Source organism: Cyprinodon variegatus, unplaced genomic scaffold (assembly GCF_000732505.1).
Source record: "Cyprinodon variegatus isolate N-32 unplaced genomic scaffold, C_variegatus-1.0 Scaffold32, whole genome shotgun sequence".
NCBI classification, from domain to species: domain Eukaryota; kingdom Metazoa; phylum Chordata; class Actinopteri; order Cyprinodontiformes; family Cyprinodontidae; genus Cyprinodon; species Cyprinodon variegatus.
The window spans coordinates 367,931-385,298 of NW_015150485.1; the positions used below are offsets into that span (position 1 = coordinate 367,931).

Below are 17,368 nucleotides of genomic sequence, written 5' to 3' on the forward strand. Positions count from 1 at the left end.
CATTGCAAGGCTGTTTTTATGAGAAATATTCTGAAATATCAAACCAAACTTTATCAGAGCCTTTTTACTAGAGGATAAATTGGACTTCCTAATATGTGTTAATCACATAGAAACTTGAAAATGTTTGCAAGTCTGCATCAATTCCACCTATTCCCGCAGGAAGAAGCGGCCATAAATACAGATAACTGTTTTGAGAAGCTTTTGTAAAGAATCATGGATCACTTGACCAAAGCAATACAATTAAGAAGACATTTCCTTGCAAATACTAAAGACAATTATGCTAATTAATGACCATTTTTAAAGATCACCTTACTTATGTTTGGTATTTAGCCAATCCTAACTGACCCAACACTGGAACAGTTGATCCAAATTCAATGTCAGTAAGCTGTAAGGTAAGTAACCTGTTATTTATATATCTGGTTACAACTGACCTTAGGGTCTTAATTATTATTAAAAGGTAGATTTAAAAAAAACAGCTAAAAGTCAACTAGCCACAACAGTTTTATTGTTATTTTTTGTTTGGTTTTTTTGGTAACATAGGACAATCTAGTATGCATTAGGCTGTGTGTGTGGCTGTGAGGCAGAAACCTCCTCCCTCTTTCTATTTTCCCTTTCCAACCCTTCCTATCCTCTCCAGTATTCCTCCCTAACTCCCCCTGTGATCCGAGAGGAAAGCTTTCATTATTTGCTGAGATCAGGATGTCAATCCTGACGCCCCTGACCCAAGTTTGTATGTTTTCTTCTCCTCTTTCCTCCGTCATATTGTGGGAAATGATTAGTGGGGTTATATCCCCTACACTCCACCAGGCTTTCATTCCTGCTCACGGCCTCCTCTCGTACCTCCAGGCAAGAACTAGATCTCCTTTTCCTTCCCCTTCAAACATATTCCCCCAGTGCTCTCCCTAATTCATCCTACCACACAACTTGATCATCAAATTCACTGATTCTATCTTTTTCTGCTTTTTTCCCCAACAAATATGGATGCATTGTCATACATTTGGTTTTCTTCTAATCTGTAAAGCATCAGAAACTAACAATGATTTGCTTAAAGCTGCCAATAAATTTCACAGTGATGCTAAAAGGGAAATCCAACAATAACAGGTAGCTTTAATATTTTTGAGTTAAAGTGAAATATTTTGTGCAAATCTTTCCCCAATAAATGAATTTGTTTTTTAACCTTTGTCCAAATGACCTAAATAGAGCAAAGCAGTGGGTATGTGTGCATAGATGTTGTTCCTATCCAACTAAGAGCAGATATAAAAAAAAAACAGCATTAAAGCACATTTTGTGCACCAATCTGTAAGTTTATGTCTTTTTCATTTGTGGCTAAAAAAATAAAATAGGCCATGTTATTGTGGAACATTTTAATTGATGTATTTTTTATCTTCCCTTGTAGATCTTTTTAAAAACATGATGCAACAAGGATAATTATCTAATGCAGATCCTCCTCACTGGTACACTGAAATAAAAAATAAAAACAGAAACAATCTAAATCAGGCGTTGATTCGCTCTTAATTTCATCAAAAGGGTTTTGTTCTTGTTTTTGTTTCTCCTTTGAATTATTATTATTATCATTAGAGGTCCATTGGATTAGGAGGAGTCACTGATCCTCAGAGTATAAATCTTTTTTTTTTTTTTTTTTTAGGAGGAGTCACTGATCCTCAGAGTATAAATCTTTTTTTTTTTTTTTTGTCTGTCGGGATCTTAACCACACTCCATCCGCACTTCATTAACCCTGAGCCGGGGACAATCCGCGCTGAGAGCCGGGGGATTTACCAGCACCCCCTTTCACATGGAAATAAAAGGAAAATCTCCGAGTCATCAAGCAGGACGCACTGGGCCCCAATTCCTGCGATAATCAGCTGCGCACTTTGCAAGTATTAAAAGAAAATGCGCAGTCGTTATCTGAATCGGTCACGGATCCACATGATGGGAATATAATGATCTTTTGGCAAGTTGGGAGGTATTTCCCCCTCCTACTCTTTATCCGATCTCACCATCAAGTGAATTCTTCTTTTTTTTTTTTTTTTTTTGAACGCTGCTGGGTCCTTGTTTTATCCTCACATACAGCAGGTGCTGTTTTGATGCTTCAGGTATCCTGGCAGCTCCAGGTCAGGCATCAGGCATCTTGTTTTCAGTTTAAGAATAAAGTAAAGAAGCAAGTAACAGTAATCAAATGAGTTGCGAAATTTCCAAATTGCCTTTATCTGTCATGGCAATTAAATTATCAATACTGACAAAAGCGTTCCACAGGCACATAAAAAGGAGAAAAAAAAAAAGAAAAGGCCAAAAAAAAAATATATAAACAAATGTATCGTTTAAAAATGTGCTAGAAAATATTTGACTTTGTTTTTCATTCGGTGGTTGTTTGATTTTTCTTAAACCAAAAAACTAACTAAACCTAAAATCCACACAGTATGACCGCCTTTAGTTTATGCAATAAAATTAAGCAAAATGAATAGCATACAAATACGATTTTATATAAAATAACATTTAATCAAAATATAGCTAAATGGCCCCCGATTGATTTTTTTTATTGATTTGGTTAAGAAAGGTAATAAAGAAAGAAAAGTAAAGAAAAACAAACAAACCAACAAAAATCCTCTGTTGTCTAAACAAAGCAAAAAAAAAAAACCTTCAGCAAACGTTAAACTCACTAGTGATCATAATGGACACTAAAGGCGAAGAAGGAAGAAAAATATATATACTAATGTAAATAAAATCCTATTTCAAAGACATTACTTTGTTATAGTATTGTATTTTAGTTCAACTATAATTTCTCAATCCATTTTCTTTTTAATATTTTCATTTTTTCTACTTTATATATTGTTATATGCCATGACTATAGTGTGTTTAGTTCTGCAGTTTGCAGCAGTCACTGATCCTATAGTAGACCTTTGGTTGAGACCGTTGGTCACTATTGATTTAACTGCGGCTTAAAGAAAAAGGCATTAGCTATATGCATGTTTGCATGTTCTCAGTTGTGTTCTTTGGGTCATTTTTATGTCCACATGCTGTTTTCACCATGGCAACTTTTTCATTGAAAGCACCAAACTTCATGCATGCATGAACCAGTCACACTATCCAAGTGTCAGTGTCTGGCGCAGTTAGCTGTGTTTTTAATGCAATTTTCCGCCTGATAAAAGCGCAAGTTCTCAGCCCGTCAGTCTGATGTTTCACGGCCCGATCAGATACCAAGAGGAGGAGAGGGGCTCCCAGATAACAGGTGCCATGCGCGGCTGACAGCAGGGGGAGCTGGCTATCAAACCCATTATCGACTTTCAATTAAAACCTATTAAAGTCTTTTGTCTCATCGTTAACATCCTGTACGCCAAGCCTTGTCCCTCAGCCTGAACTCCTTTAACCCCTGACGCGCCGCGGAGGAATCATATGGGTGCGCGCAGACTTGGAGGACAGAGGAGGCGGAGGCGGGAGGGGGGTGGAGGAGGCGCCGCTGACCAGCTGTCCTCGCTCTGATCCCCGGTCTGTAGTCAGCTCCTGCCCGGTCACCAGCTGTTGGAGCCGTTTGGCACTGGAGCGCGCATCTAGCACCCTCTCAAGGAAGAACTGCATGGATGGAAGCAATCAATTTTCCAAAATGGGGATCATTTAGAGGCACTTAAACAATTGCGACGAATGACATTAATATTTCATGCGGCTTCCTGCATTGTTCATGGAAAAAGGGTCGGAGTCGCTGCTGTTTGGGAAAGTGGGAACAATTTGGACTCCATATTCTGGGACATTTGATTGCACTTTTTTCGCACATTTGTAGTATTGGGGGTGAATCACATTAAAAATTAACTTCTTTTTTTTTTTTACATCACTTACATCCGAATTTTGAGCTCACAATGAGCTATAGTAGAACTTAATATATATCCACACACACACACACACACACACACACATACACACACACACACAAACTATATATGTATATTTTTTCTCAGATCTGATCCCTGAAAAAAAGGAACATGTTGATTCCACACAGTTTTCTTCCCCACAAAACTCCACAGCGTTTTGCGCCATTAAATGAAAGACATTTTTTATTTCCACATTTATAAAAGTTATTCTCTTTTACATCAAATACCCCCCCCCGACTCTTTTTCTGGTTTTATTTTATTATTTTTTTAATCACTCCAGCCTTTGCTGTGAACTTCATCCAAAGATAAAAAATAAACTTCACCACTTTTTGGGAGGGAACTTCTTTCCAGAGCCTAAATTAACTTAAAAAAAAAAAGAAGAAGAAAAAAAAATGAAATTGAAAAATGTAATTATACCAAAATCACTCCACAAGGTTGATATCTGCAACATACATGTTCACCAATATAAAGGAGAGTCTGAACAGTACGGAGTTATTATCACAGCTTCATATGAAATAACAGAAATGATTCACAACGTCAACAAATCATCTGGCAGCGCCCTACCTGAGCGCCAGCCTCAAGTCTGATTAATCGATTATCGATAAAGGTACAAAACGAGCTCTCACCAAGGCGATGCTTTAAGATCTGTAGGGGGTAAGACCGCAGTCTTAACTATAAATAATTTGACTTAATTAATTCAGCAACAACCAAGGTTTGTGGATCTCGACATCCAGTCCATCCTTTGTCCCCATATATGTGTTATCACACCGGTTTGGTTTAAAGTGGAGACACTAGTAAACGATCGAACAAACAAAAGTCTTCTTATTTCTTATTTACACATAAAGGACTTATGAATGAAAAACAAAAATATTCCTTTGGATGTAACGACTACTTTTTATTTATAAGCGAAAGTTTGCTCATTTATCCATATATTACCTGCAAATAATAATAATAATAATAATAATAATAATAATAATAATAATAATAATAATAATAATAATAATAATAATAATAGTTGGCTGGAAGTCGAAGTGCCGGAATCCGAATACTGAAACTGGGTGTAAATAAATACTTAACTTTACTGCATCCTGAATAATAAATAAATTATAAATAAAAATAATAATAAAAAAAACAGACAGAAAAATCTTTCTTTTTTTAGTCTTTTCGGATCAGTTCCGTCCTGTTTTTTCCCACAAAGGCCCAACTGTTTCTCGTCCTTTGATCTTTTTCTCTTTATTTGTCCTGCTTATTCTAACGGGTCCAAAGTGTTGAAAAGAAAAGAGGAAAGTCAGCAGGGGGCCCAGCTCACCGCTGCTGAGCGGGCCGGGGAAGCACTCCGGACATGGGGGGCAGAGGAGGCGGTGGGGGTGGAGGGGGCTCACCACCCCCCTGCAGGCCGTGCAGCAGGATCCGCGGAACCAGAGGTCTCTGTAGGGCCGGCGGGGGCGCCGAGGGCCCCCTGTACAGGTACAAGGCCGCCCCAGGGTCCAGGTTGGACACCAGGCTTTGCGGGTAGAAATACGGGGACGGAAACATTCTCTGCAGGGCGGAGTAGTTCCCAGCTTCCGCCAGCAGCTCCAGACCGACCGCAGTCTGCCGCTTCCACTTTGTCCTGGAGAGAAATAAAACAGCCCCTTTTTAGTCTTCCTGCAGCCGACAGCGATTGTGTTTGACACTCCAAAATATCTCCCATCTGTTAACCTGGGATCCAATTAGAAACACGAAATGTTTTCCTCACCCCCTTCCCTCCGCTCTGGTTTTAAAATCACCCAAATCTCCAGCCTTCCACTTGTGTTCACACCCAAACACCTCTTTCAGATTGCCAGCGTGCAATCCGCGCAGGTGAATAATTCATACTAAAGATAATTGAGTAGATATAGTAGTTTGTTTGAATTATTAATATGCACACATGCAACGATGTATTATTCATGAGCAACTCCGACTCAAATTGTGTTTTTATATTTATTTATGTCATTTAGCTTCAGGAGAGTTAGATAAATAAAAAATAAACAGGCGCACCCTGGTTAATCTAACCTAAATCTGTAATGGACATTAATAAATACAATCATAAATGTGACCAATAAGATGAGGGTCACATTTAGGGTAATCCTAAATGTTTAAGTGTAACATTTAGGGTAATCCTCCCAAAAAAAAAGAAAAAAAATGTAAACCATTTCTGCTTTGTGGTTTTTCTGAAAATTCAAAAGTTAAAACCATGAATAAAAACAATAGATGAATTAGGCCTCTAGTAGGTTATAATTCCTCTAATTATGCAAAATTGTATTTACAGAACTCTCGAAAAAGAGTCCAACTGTGACTGAAAGTGAAAGAGGAAAATACTTTTACTTCAGACTTCTGTTGATATCAAAATCCGGCTGATAATTTCTTAGAAAAAGAGACAAAAGAGGCCGAACATCAAAGGATGGTGAAACTTAATCTGGGCAGAATAAAGTCACATTATCTAGAAACCATATCTGGATCAAATGGAGACAACTTCTGCCCAAACTAAAATGGCCATTATCAAAAATCCATGGATAATAAAGCCCAGCCAACAGCATCACCGTACCGCTAATATGAGTGAATTCAGACCCCATATGGGTGCTGCTCAGACTGGATGGGCACTAAGTGACCCTGGACTCACAGTTGGCTTTGTGTTGGTGACTCGCTTGGCTTGAATAGATTGAGTTGGGCATTCATGTAGGTTTTAGATGGATCTCATATGGGTATAAGAAAGCTGTTCAAATTGGACAACAGATCAAGAAATATGCGTCCCCAAAATTACCCAGATGAGTCTATACAGCAAGCCTGTGTAGACTGCTAATATGGGGCCAAAAACAAAGATGAGGGCAATCACATCTGAACCATAATATTCACCTGTTACATTGGTCCCATTGGTAAATGTTGGAACTCCATGGAAATGTCTATAGGGGAGTCTGAAAACTTGATGATGGGATTTAATCATTTAATTAAGTTTTTTATCTCTTGCTATAAAACTGCCTTTAAAGCAGAGGAACTTAAATTGGTTAAAAATATGGAAAATGATTTGAAAAAGAAGTGAAATCAAATCTTCCAAATTCAGGCTTACGGCTGTAGGCTATTTACCAGTTATACCCCCCACCCAAGCCAAACATTGTTGAAAACATATTTAAAAAGGGAACTTAGCTTTGGTCCCAAGAACTTGGAAATGTTATGGATAGCAAAAGGGTTAGGGTTATTGCATATGTGAGCATAAGTTGGGTTTTTCAGGGTGTATGAGCATAGTGGGCCTAATGTGAGCCTCACACTTGGCTTCTATCTACCAGCTTTCAATGGGGGCCCTATGTAGGACGGCTCCCTCTTGTATCTATAATGCATCTAGAACCCATACATATATATATATATATTGCCAAGCGTTGACCTGATAGGATATACCATTAATTAACATGAGGGTTTTATGTAACCCAATGAAATTCCCACTTGGGGCCCATTTTTCAACCAGTCTCAAATTATGAGCTCCATACATTCTGGAAATGTTGTCAAACTACTGATGTCTCAAAAGCTTTAAAGATTTGCCACAGGTGAAGGACCTGACATTCAATGGGTTTTTAGGCCTAATCTGGACAGAATAGATAAGATAAAAAATAATCTATTTTTGTTGTTGTATTATCTTTTTTTTGTGTGTGTGAGATAAATAAAGAACCCTGTCTCTCCGCCTAACTAACACGTATGGCTAACATGCAAAGATTAAAAAACTGTATAAAATAATGGGACTGTAAAAGTTCTTGGACCCATAGTTTTAATCTGAAATAAAGAATAATTAAAAATAAATATTCTAACTAGCCTTTTCTCTGGTTAGTTATTCCTCAGCCAAAACCTAAATTTAAAAACATCAAATCAAGGAATCTGTCAAAACGATGTAGAATTTATATTCAATGGTGAAGAAACATCTACGTTTTTTTGTCTAAAAAGGAAAAAAAGATTGGGTGACCAAATAAGGGCATCCACATAGTTGAATTATAAACAAATAACCTTGTTTAATCAGCAGACAGTCTCTGCTTGTGATTGGGTCATCAATAGATGATCAAGATCTTGATAAAAACAGAAAAGTAATCATTGGTGTAGTCAACCTCCTTGCTGTTATTCTTTCTATTTTACTTTTCTTTTCAAAAGTGAAATAAAACATAAAATTATAGGTATATGATTTCATTACTAGAATATGCTTTTATTCTTGTAAATTATTCCAGACAAGAAATATTGAATTATAATGTTTTCTATTGAAATTAATTTGAGACTGTATAAAATATGTTTGCTCTGTATGTTTTTCCCTTAATGGGCACTATAGCTGAGTGGGAGGTCATAAAAGCCTTCTTCTATGGGAATAACTTTGAATAGAAATATGTCTTAAATGTTACTCGAATGGGTATTAAGAAAATGGTTTCAAACTGTGCAAAGCATATAGGGAACAGTTTGGTTTTACTTTTTAATCAGTTGACTTGCCTCAACTGTTAACTTCATGCTGTAACATGACAAAGTTATTTTTTTTTTTTATCTTGTTATATTCTTTAACTCAGTTCTTCCAGATTTTGGACCAATAATATCAAATTAGTTTGGTATTTATGTCTAAATCGGGGTGAAAATTCATTAAACTGGCATTTTATCATACTTTAGATTTCCCCTTACTTCTAATTTTATTTTCATATTTCCTATACCTGTGTGTATCTACATGCTTTCAATTTCCTGAAATTCACCTGAAATCCCCGAAAATCCCCAATGTGGACGATAAAATATATTCCTCTTTTATTCTAAAACTGATTTATGTTACCCTTTAGGGCAAATTCAGTAACACACAAATGCATAAAAAAAATATTTTTCAATGTAGAAAATTATTTAACCCTTAGAGTGTCTGTGGTTTGTTATTGGACCAAGATTAGAGCCAAGCAGCATGAAGTGGTTCATAAAAAATAAATAATACCTCAGAAAACGAGTCAAATATTCTGTCATTCCTTCATTTGAGAACCCAGAACTTAAAAAAACAAAAAAAAAATCCCTTTGCGGCAGTGCACTAAGTCAAAGACTGAAATTCAGTTTCAGTTGGAAGAATTTGTATAACAGGTTCTAACAATTTATACTGATATTATTATAAAAGCTATATTTGATAACTTGTAACTGGTGGAATACAAATTAGACGCAGAAAAAAAAGAAAGAAGAAGGAAAATATCATGTTTTTGTTCTGATTTAAATGGAAATAAAAAACAGATAAATCAGCTCTGGCAATGTGACTCAGCTATGAAAATTAACTTTTCCCTCCTGGCTGAAGCTCAAAGAAAAAAACCAAAACCTCCTCGTTTATGGGTGAGAAACCAGCTTATCCCCCCTTCTCTTTTCTGATCCTCCCCCCAACTGCCCCAGTGTAAAACCAGTCAGCACCACCGAGGGTGGGATCCTCACCTCCGGTTCTGGTACCAGGTCTTGACCTGCGTGTCGGTGAGGTTGAGGGACGCTGCCAGCTCCATTCGGTCCTGGACACTCAGGTACTTCTGGCGCTCGAAGCTGCGCTCCAGCTGCGCCAGCTGATGGTCGGTGAAGGCCGTGCGGGCCTTCCTGGGCTTCTTCAGCCGGACCTGGGGACTGTCCCTGCTACTGGAGATCTCCCTGTCCCCCTCCTCTTTTACTGTTCGGAAAAACAACAAGGAAGGAAAGACAATTGGAGGGTCAAATTTACCACTTAAGAGCTGAGATATTTTGAATTTATTAAACAATAAAAATTATTAAAAAAAAAAAAAAGATAAAAATTCTATCCAATTAAGAATATTTAATTTTTGCCAGGAATTTACACATTGAAGATAAAGTCGTAGCATATGCCCGGATGTAAATAAGCCTCAGGGAAATTTAAAATATATTAATATTTAAATATATTATTTGTTCTGATTGGATGTGAGTATTGGTGTAATTTGATCATGTATTTCTAGCTTTTAGGTACTTTTGCGCTTTTCTAGATTTTGTTCTCTCTTTATTATAACCGCTCTTTAAATTAATTTGTGTTTAGAATTGTTGGTATATAAAACATATATTTCTTTTTGATTGAAATCAGTGCACTTAAGAAGCAACCCCTGCCTAAATTTTTTATTTTATTTTATTTTTGTTGCTAAAATTACTTATATTATTCTTATAATAATATAAAAAACGCCTGTATTTAGGTATAGGCTACCAAAGTGACAACGACTAACATTTTCCCAAAAATGTAAATATTCATAAATTTAATTTCGTAGTTTCAAAGGCGCAAATCATCTTTACAGACCGTCGGGCTGTTTGATTTGGCCTTAAATTGTTATGAAAAACTCTTCCAATATGCATATTTCAAATCTGATTTCCCCCCACGCTGAGCCGCCAGTCTTTGTTCTTGGTGGAGTGGTGTCAGTGCATAGAAATCCTATACATGATTACTTGTAATCCATTCTAAGGGAGAGAAAACCGAGCAGAAGCGAGCGCGGCGAGAGATCTTCAATAGTGGAGTCATCACAGGAAGCAACGCCATAATAATCCCCCTAATTGAGCCACGAGGGGATGGGACTGCAGCCTTTCACGCGCGGCCGGCACAACTTCACAGAGAAGGGAAGGAAATCATGAGCCGCGCTCACTCACACATCTGATTAGAGCGCCAAAATTGGACAAATTGGATCAAATCCGCGAGACAATCCGGGCGGCGATATCAAAGTAAAGGTGCGCGTTGTTGCCTTTATCAATCAGTAATCCAATAAATCGGTTAATAATTAGCAAATCGGATGAAGATGTGGAAATAAATAAAAATAATAATTCCTCAATTTTGGGAATAAATTATACCACCGGATAAATATCACAAACTAACATGTAATTATAACGAATTGTTTATATATAATTAAAATGTTGTCATTAATGACATGGTGATTCTTTAGTACATTGACTAATTTCTTCAGCCATAGCTTTAATAAACTGTCAGTGGAGGTGACATGTGTGTTATTGCTGACATGATTGGAAACAGAGAGCCTTGATGGGATTTATCTGTCATCTCTACCGTTCCCTGCTAGTTTTCTTCTTCCTCGTCATCAGAACAGGATATTCCGATGTAATTTGAAGCGGCCACATGAAAAGAGACCTGATTGGAAATTTAATGAGTTCAAGGATGATGAGTTCAAAGACCAGATAAAAAATAAGTTAGAGACTGTGTCAAGACCACCCAACAATAAATGTATAAATACCTACACTTTAAATATAAGTGATGAATGATATATAAATATTATACAAATAGAAAATTATAAACCCTGAATTAAAAAGTAGCAGTTTGCGTTTTTCTTTTTATTAAATTAATTAAATATAAAAAGTCGTTTTAGATTTTAAATTGATTTAGTGCATTTTTTAGTTTTCTTTGTTGCAGGATCCTCTTTGCATTTCACTAAAATAAAGTTTCCAACCTATAGGTCAACTTTAAAAAGTAAAAATATATTTGCAAAGATGAAAGAAAATCGAAATAATTCAAAAATAAATAATTGTAAAATAGTTACGTATACTTTAACAATAAATTGGAGTTTTTACCTTTATATTCGCTGTCCGACGATGAGTTGCTGTGGATCTTTTCGATGAAGTCATCCGCTATCTTGGAGGCCAGCCTGCCGGCCTCTTGCGTCGGCTGTCCGTTGCTGGAGTAGGGCGCGCAGGCGGCCAGCGGTTTGCAGTCCGCCAGGATGTCCCTGATGAGGAAAGAGGAGGTCACGGTTCGCTGCTGCGCGCCCGCGGAGATCTGTGCGTGCTGGAGGTGCGGCGGCAGTCCCGCGCCGTGCACTTGTCTCTGGGCAGCCTCCTCTACACACTCTCTCCGGGGCGACGGAGGAGACGAGCAGCCGCTCTCCACGTCCGACCTGGGGCTGAACTCCAGGGGCGAGCGGCACTCCCCAGGAAGCAGGCCGTCCCCCTTAGACAACGGGCTCCCGGGCCGGTGTGACAGCAGTGAGTCGATGCCGAAACTAGACCCATTGGCGGACGCCTCCATTGTTCCGATGAGGCCTTAATTCTTTTTTCTTTAAATGACCATTTGGTAGTACGTGTCAATTTTATTCTAAGAAAGATGATTTATCTTGGACGTCGATCCTGGAAACGCACCGTTGTTGCTTATTTTCATCCGCTTTACTTCCAGTTTCCCTATTGGCTCTTTAAAGGGAAATAGTTCCAGCTGAAATTAAAAGAGAAATCGTCCGTTTATCCGATTTTCTTGTTTGTGAGAACGCGGCTGGTACAACAAGCGATTCGATTTTAAATAAACACACAAAAAAAAAGAAGAAAAAAAGAAAAAAGTCTATGCAGGGCGATGAGCCGCTTCCTGATGAGGAGGAAATTCTTCCAGCAGCAGCGGGAGTCTTCTGCTTAGTGCGCTTCAGCACCATGGACAGAGACCGGCGCAGGATTCTCAGCTCCCCTACCGGAGAATCTTCTGGGAAACCGGTGGCATTCCTTTGAAGCAAAGCAGCTAAAAGGCGATTTAAAATGCTTAAGTTGAGTGAGAGAAGAGTCCAGAGCTGTTGTTAAAGTGAGAAAGAGCCAGAAGAGGAAGCGCGTCGCAGAGTTAAAAAAAAGAAAACGAAAGAAAAGGGAGAGATAAACTGGGTTAAATAGTGACAACTGGAAAAGTAAAAGCGACTTGATGCGGCTGGGGTGGGAGGGAATCCCAAAAAATTGAACTTGAGGAAAAGTCAGGGGCTAGGTTTTAAGAGCGACTCGTCCACGTGAGTCCCCTGTGACAAGCCTTGATTGGCTGAGGGGAACTGGAAGTGGACCTCCCCTCCTTCCCCATTCCTCCCCTCCTACCTCTCCCTCTGTCCTCTCCTCTCTGGCTCATCCTCACTTTGATAAAAGAGACAGTGAATTCATCAGGAGACTCAGATCCAACTGTTTACAGGCAATTTTCACACTGTTTGCTTTCATTACATCATTGATGAGACTCATAATGGGGTTATTATGAGGAGCGGCTCGCTCTTTTTCTCCTCGATTCCCTTCTTCTTTCACAGGATCTGTTTCCCACCTCCTAAAAAAGGAAGAAGGATCCTCCTTGCTCAAATTTTTCTTTTCAGTGCTTCACAGTTTAGCATCTGCTGTCTGTTGATTTGTTGTTGTTGTTGTTTTTTATTCAATCGTTCCCATTTTTATTTGTATTGATCGTATTTTCAATTAGCTTCAAATGGATTTATTATTATCATGATTATTATGAGTAACATATATAATTTGTTTTTATGTAATATAAACGAATTAATACAATATTTTGGTGTGTGCGATATTTTCGTAACATTTTTGTTTTTTAAAAGGCTTTAAATGTTTGTTCTTATTTAGAAAATAGTAGCCTACATAGAGATCAAATCAATTATAATTACTCATTTTAAAAATGGTTTTGAAATATAATTTAGGTTATTCTGTCTTGTGCTATTGCTACATCTTCATTACTGGAATTTATTTGTGTCTTTGTTTATTCAGGCATTTATACCTGTTCTTGCAATATCGAATTCAAAAAGTGAATTAAATCAATGAAAAACCAAAAATATGTTTGAAACTTTTTGTTTTATTTCAGACTGTTGCAGACTGTTGTTTCTTTATATAGCTGTCATTATGTGTTGGTAATTCAACCTTTAAATTTGGCACTTTTGGTCCATTTACAAGTTTTTTTTTTTATTTCAATAAAGTGAGTTTGGTCAAACTTCTTTCAAAAATCCGATTATTTCTCTACACTTTTTTTAACCCTTAAATCAGGAAAAAACAACAAAAAAAAAAAAACATTCTGCCTCCAATTTTTAACCGGTGAAGTCATGCAAGGAATTGATAGTTGGAAATAACTTTTAATAGTCTTTGAAAATCGCGAACAAAAGTTCAAGCAGCGTGATTCAAAGGCGTCAAAGCGCCATTTTTGCCCAATTGTCTCCCTAATATGCGTGAAATGCCATTGTGCTCCATCCCACACAGCAGTTTGATCCGCGCATCGGCCTCTACAGCACCCTAATAATCTAAGTAACCCCCTTCCCATTATCATCGACACCCCCACCATCATCACCAACACAAACACACCTCCTCCTCCACCCCATGTGACCACCAGATTGGAGGCGCGCGTCGGCCTCTCAGACACCGGCAGGTTAGTGAATCCGCTGCCCGCTCCCATGGGGTCCCATCACGGCTGCAAGCTGTCACATACGAGGCGGGGACAACACAGATATAAGGCTACACACACCCACTCTGACTTAGCTGTTTCTTTCTCCTCTGCTGGGGCATGAAACAGGGAGCAGTGGTTTGATGCCTCCTCTCAATGCTTTTTTTTATTTTTTTTGTCCTCCTCTTTTTATCCTCATTGTCCCTGCGTACTCAAGCTCCAGTTAAAGTTCTGCTGAATTAATCATAAGCTGGTTCAACTGACTTTTTCCTTTTTGTGATCATCATATGGCCTCTCAAAGTTGGAGATGCCTCTAACTCCTGCTTAATTTGAGTTCATATTTATGCATTATATTTGTGTTGTTGTTTTTTTCAATGAAAGCATAAAATATTCATGCTGCAAGCAAAATATTGAAAAACTCTGTTTTCTGAACAATTTTTGTTTTAAATTTTAGATTCAGATTTGAGAAAAGATGTAGTTGATGTTTTAAATATTTCATACAGGTCAGAACTATTGTGATCCTCACTCATTTCTCTCTTTTTTTGCATTCAGTTTTGTATTATTGCATTATAAATAGTAAAAGCCTTGACACCCTGAAAAAAGTAATGTACCCGCTTTTGGCATTTACTTAGTCATATTTATTTACTTTAACACAATTGTTTTATGTCCTACCCTGCTCACATGAAAAATTATGTGAAAGTAACTAAATATGGTTAAGTAAATACCAAAAACAGTTGCATTTTTTCATTAATTTGGGTGCATCTAAGTTATTATCAATAATTCTGTCATTTGTTTTTTAGGATGTTTTTTTCAGACAGATTGTTACAATTATGGTTTCTTTGTTTCATTTGACCAACAAAAAACACATTTTAAAATATATCCTACAATAAAAAAAAAATCTTATTATATATTTATCCAACTACAGACAATTATTCCATAACGGTTTCTTTATCTCATCATCTGCATGAACTTGAGGGATTGTTACAGCAACATTTCTCATTCCTAATTTTAAGAGTTACATCTCAAGCTGCTATACTTTTTGTCACAATAAAAGTTTTGATGTCTTATAAAGAGATAATGGTGCCTTGAGGATGACTGTGTCATTACCACGAGAAACCAAAATCTCTACCGAGAGCTTTTGTTAGTTTGTTTTTAATTAAAACTATCTTTTTTTTTACTTTATTATCTTCATATAACAAGACCTCTGGCACTTTTTTTGTGACAACAGTTTGATTGCTGCGGTATTTTGAAGCTTTACTGTTCCATTTCTTTATATAAAAACACAACAAAATAAAAAATCTTTATTCAGATCTGCTATAGTAACACAATTTTCAGAAACAACAATTTGATTATCTGATTATTGAAGATAACAAGATCTCAAGCTTGTTGTATTATTACTATTTGAGGTTGTCCAGCTGGTCATGTTATTGGTTTCATTGCATTATCACTTTGTCACAAAATAAGTCAGACCTTGTTCTTTGAAGTTACAACTATCAAGCTCTGACTCTTCATCTTGGAATTCTAAAAGGTTACTTTTGTCTCTCATTCTACTTCCTAATCCCATTATGTTCAGGTATTGTTTTAAATAACAAGTACAGTTAGTATTTTATGTTTCCCATTTAAAATTGAGATACTTTATTTTGAGATTTAACCATCTCTAGCCAATTGCTGTCATGGAAATGATCTGATACTGTAAAAACAATCCTTAGCATCTCAGGCTCAGTATGTAATGGTCATAGTCTATTGTGTTGCTTACTTGAGATAGTGACAGCTTGTTACAACTGTAGTTTATTGTGCCATGTTTTGATTCTTAATACTTGATGTTGATTGTTTGCATCTCATTTAGTTGATAAAACAATAGAAATATCTCATAATCTTGAGATAGCACAATCTGAAACATGTTTTCTTTTTGTACATTTCTTTTTCATTGTAGTATCTTAAGATATTGTGACGGCATCGTTTACAATTGTTTTAGTGACCTGTTTTGATAACAGAGTCTGGAAGCTCATTTTAGCCACTTCTGTTTTTATTATCTTCAGATGAAAGTAGTTTGAATTCCTTTATTTTGATAATGAAACCTCAAACTTGCATTATTTTGTCATTATCCTGCTATTACAACATGTAATTTTAAACATGCATGATGGAGTTATGACATCACCATCTTGAGATTAAATGAATCTAAACTGATTATATCTCATTTTCAAATCATGTTTTAATAATAAACTTAAATATTAGGTTTCAGTTTTGGTGACAGAATAGTTTCGAAGTCCATTCCAAGGTACCTTTTTTTCCCCTGCATTTGTTTCTTTTTGTCACAATCTCACCATAAAGCAGGTTTAAGGTTGTTTTCTTAATATGATTTTCTTATTTTGAGATTGTGGAATCTGACCATATTCTGTGGTAACAGTAAATTTTTAATTTAGATTCAAGTTTTCATTATTTCATCAATAAACATAACATGAAACAATATCCTTTGTTTACACTATTATGACTACGTTAGCCTAAAGGACTATATTTTGCTACCACAAATATTGAAATAGGGAACCCGTGTTTTGAAAAATGACAACAAAAATATTAATTATGGCAGACTGATAAATCTGTCAGGTATAGTGACACGGAAAATAAATCCTATTTATAAAGCTCTTTCTTTTTATGCTTTTATAAAGTTCGGAAAGTCTGGAAAAAAGAGTCTGGGAAAAACACATTTTGAAGCTTGGTTTTATTTCTTTACATTCAGAGCTAAGGAATGACAAAATAGAACAAAATGAATATAAAAACAGCGCCTTGGGATTCCCGCGGAGGAGCTGGCCCAAGTGGCTGGGGGGAGGGACGTCTGGACCTCCCTACTGGATGGATGGATGGATGGATGGATGGATGGATGGATGGATGGATGGATGGATGGATGGATGGATGGATGGATGGATGGATGGATGGACTCACCATTTCACAGTCCAGTCCGTACAGCGGGCTCTGGTCTGTTACACACACATCGCTGCCTGTGCACAAAAAGTCCTCGAAACCTGGAAATCCTGAATTAAATTAAAAGGAGAAAAGATCAAAGGTAAGAAAGCAAACATTAAAATCTTACTGGGCCGGATAAACAGACAGGTACCTAATAACATTACTAGGAGCATATGAATAAAAAACAAAACAATAAAAAAACAAAGATGGAGCAATACCTTGAGTAAAATACATTTTTTTAAACTAAAGCCATGGAAAAAAAAACCATAAACAATGAGAGACAAGTCGAGGAGTTATGCCTCTTTCTAAAAGATTCAGTTGGAGACTTCCCTTCTATTTTTTTAGATAACAAAATGTATTTTAATTTTATTATAAAATAAATTCAAATAAAAATATACAAATTGTGGGA

The 17,368-nt window shown here is 36.8% G+C and overlaps 1 protein-coding gene across 1 annotated transcript; it reads right to left on the reverse strand.

The window, feature by feature from the left end:
- Nucleotides 1–4,030: 4,030 nt before the first annotated feature.
- On the reverse strand, nt 4,031–12,027 carry barhl1 (BarH-like homeobox 1). Its single transcript, XM_015401372.1, has 3 exons — nt 11,409–12,027; nt 9,288–9,510; nt 4,031–5,472 (listed from the first exon to the last, which is right to left on the reverse strand). The coding sequence occupies exons 1-3, from the start codon at nt 11,860–11,862 to the stop codon at nt 5,166–5,168; spliced, it is 984 nt and encodes a 327-aa protein (XP_015256858.1). The 5' UTR covers nt 11,863–12,027; the 3' UTR covers nt 4,031–5,165.
- Nucleotides 12,028–17,368: the final 5,341 nt, after the last annotated feature.

Coding starts and splice junctions, on each gene's coding strand:
- barhl1 (XM_015401372.1), bottom strand. CDS start 11,862: ATGGAGGCGTCCGCCAATGGGTCTAGTTTCGGCATCGACTCACTGCTG. Junction 9,511..11,408: donor GTCGGACAGCGAATATAAAG/GTAAAAACTCCA, acceptor TTTTCCGAACAG/TAAAAGAGGAGGGGGACAGG. Junction 5,473..9,287: donor ACCTGGTACCAGAACCGGAG/GTGAGGATCCCA, acceptor ATTTCTCTCCAG/GACAAAGTGGAAGCGGCAGA.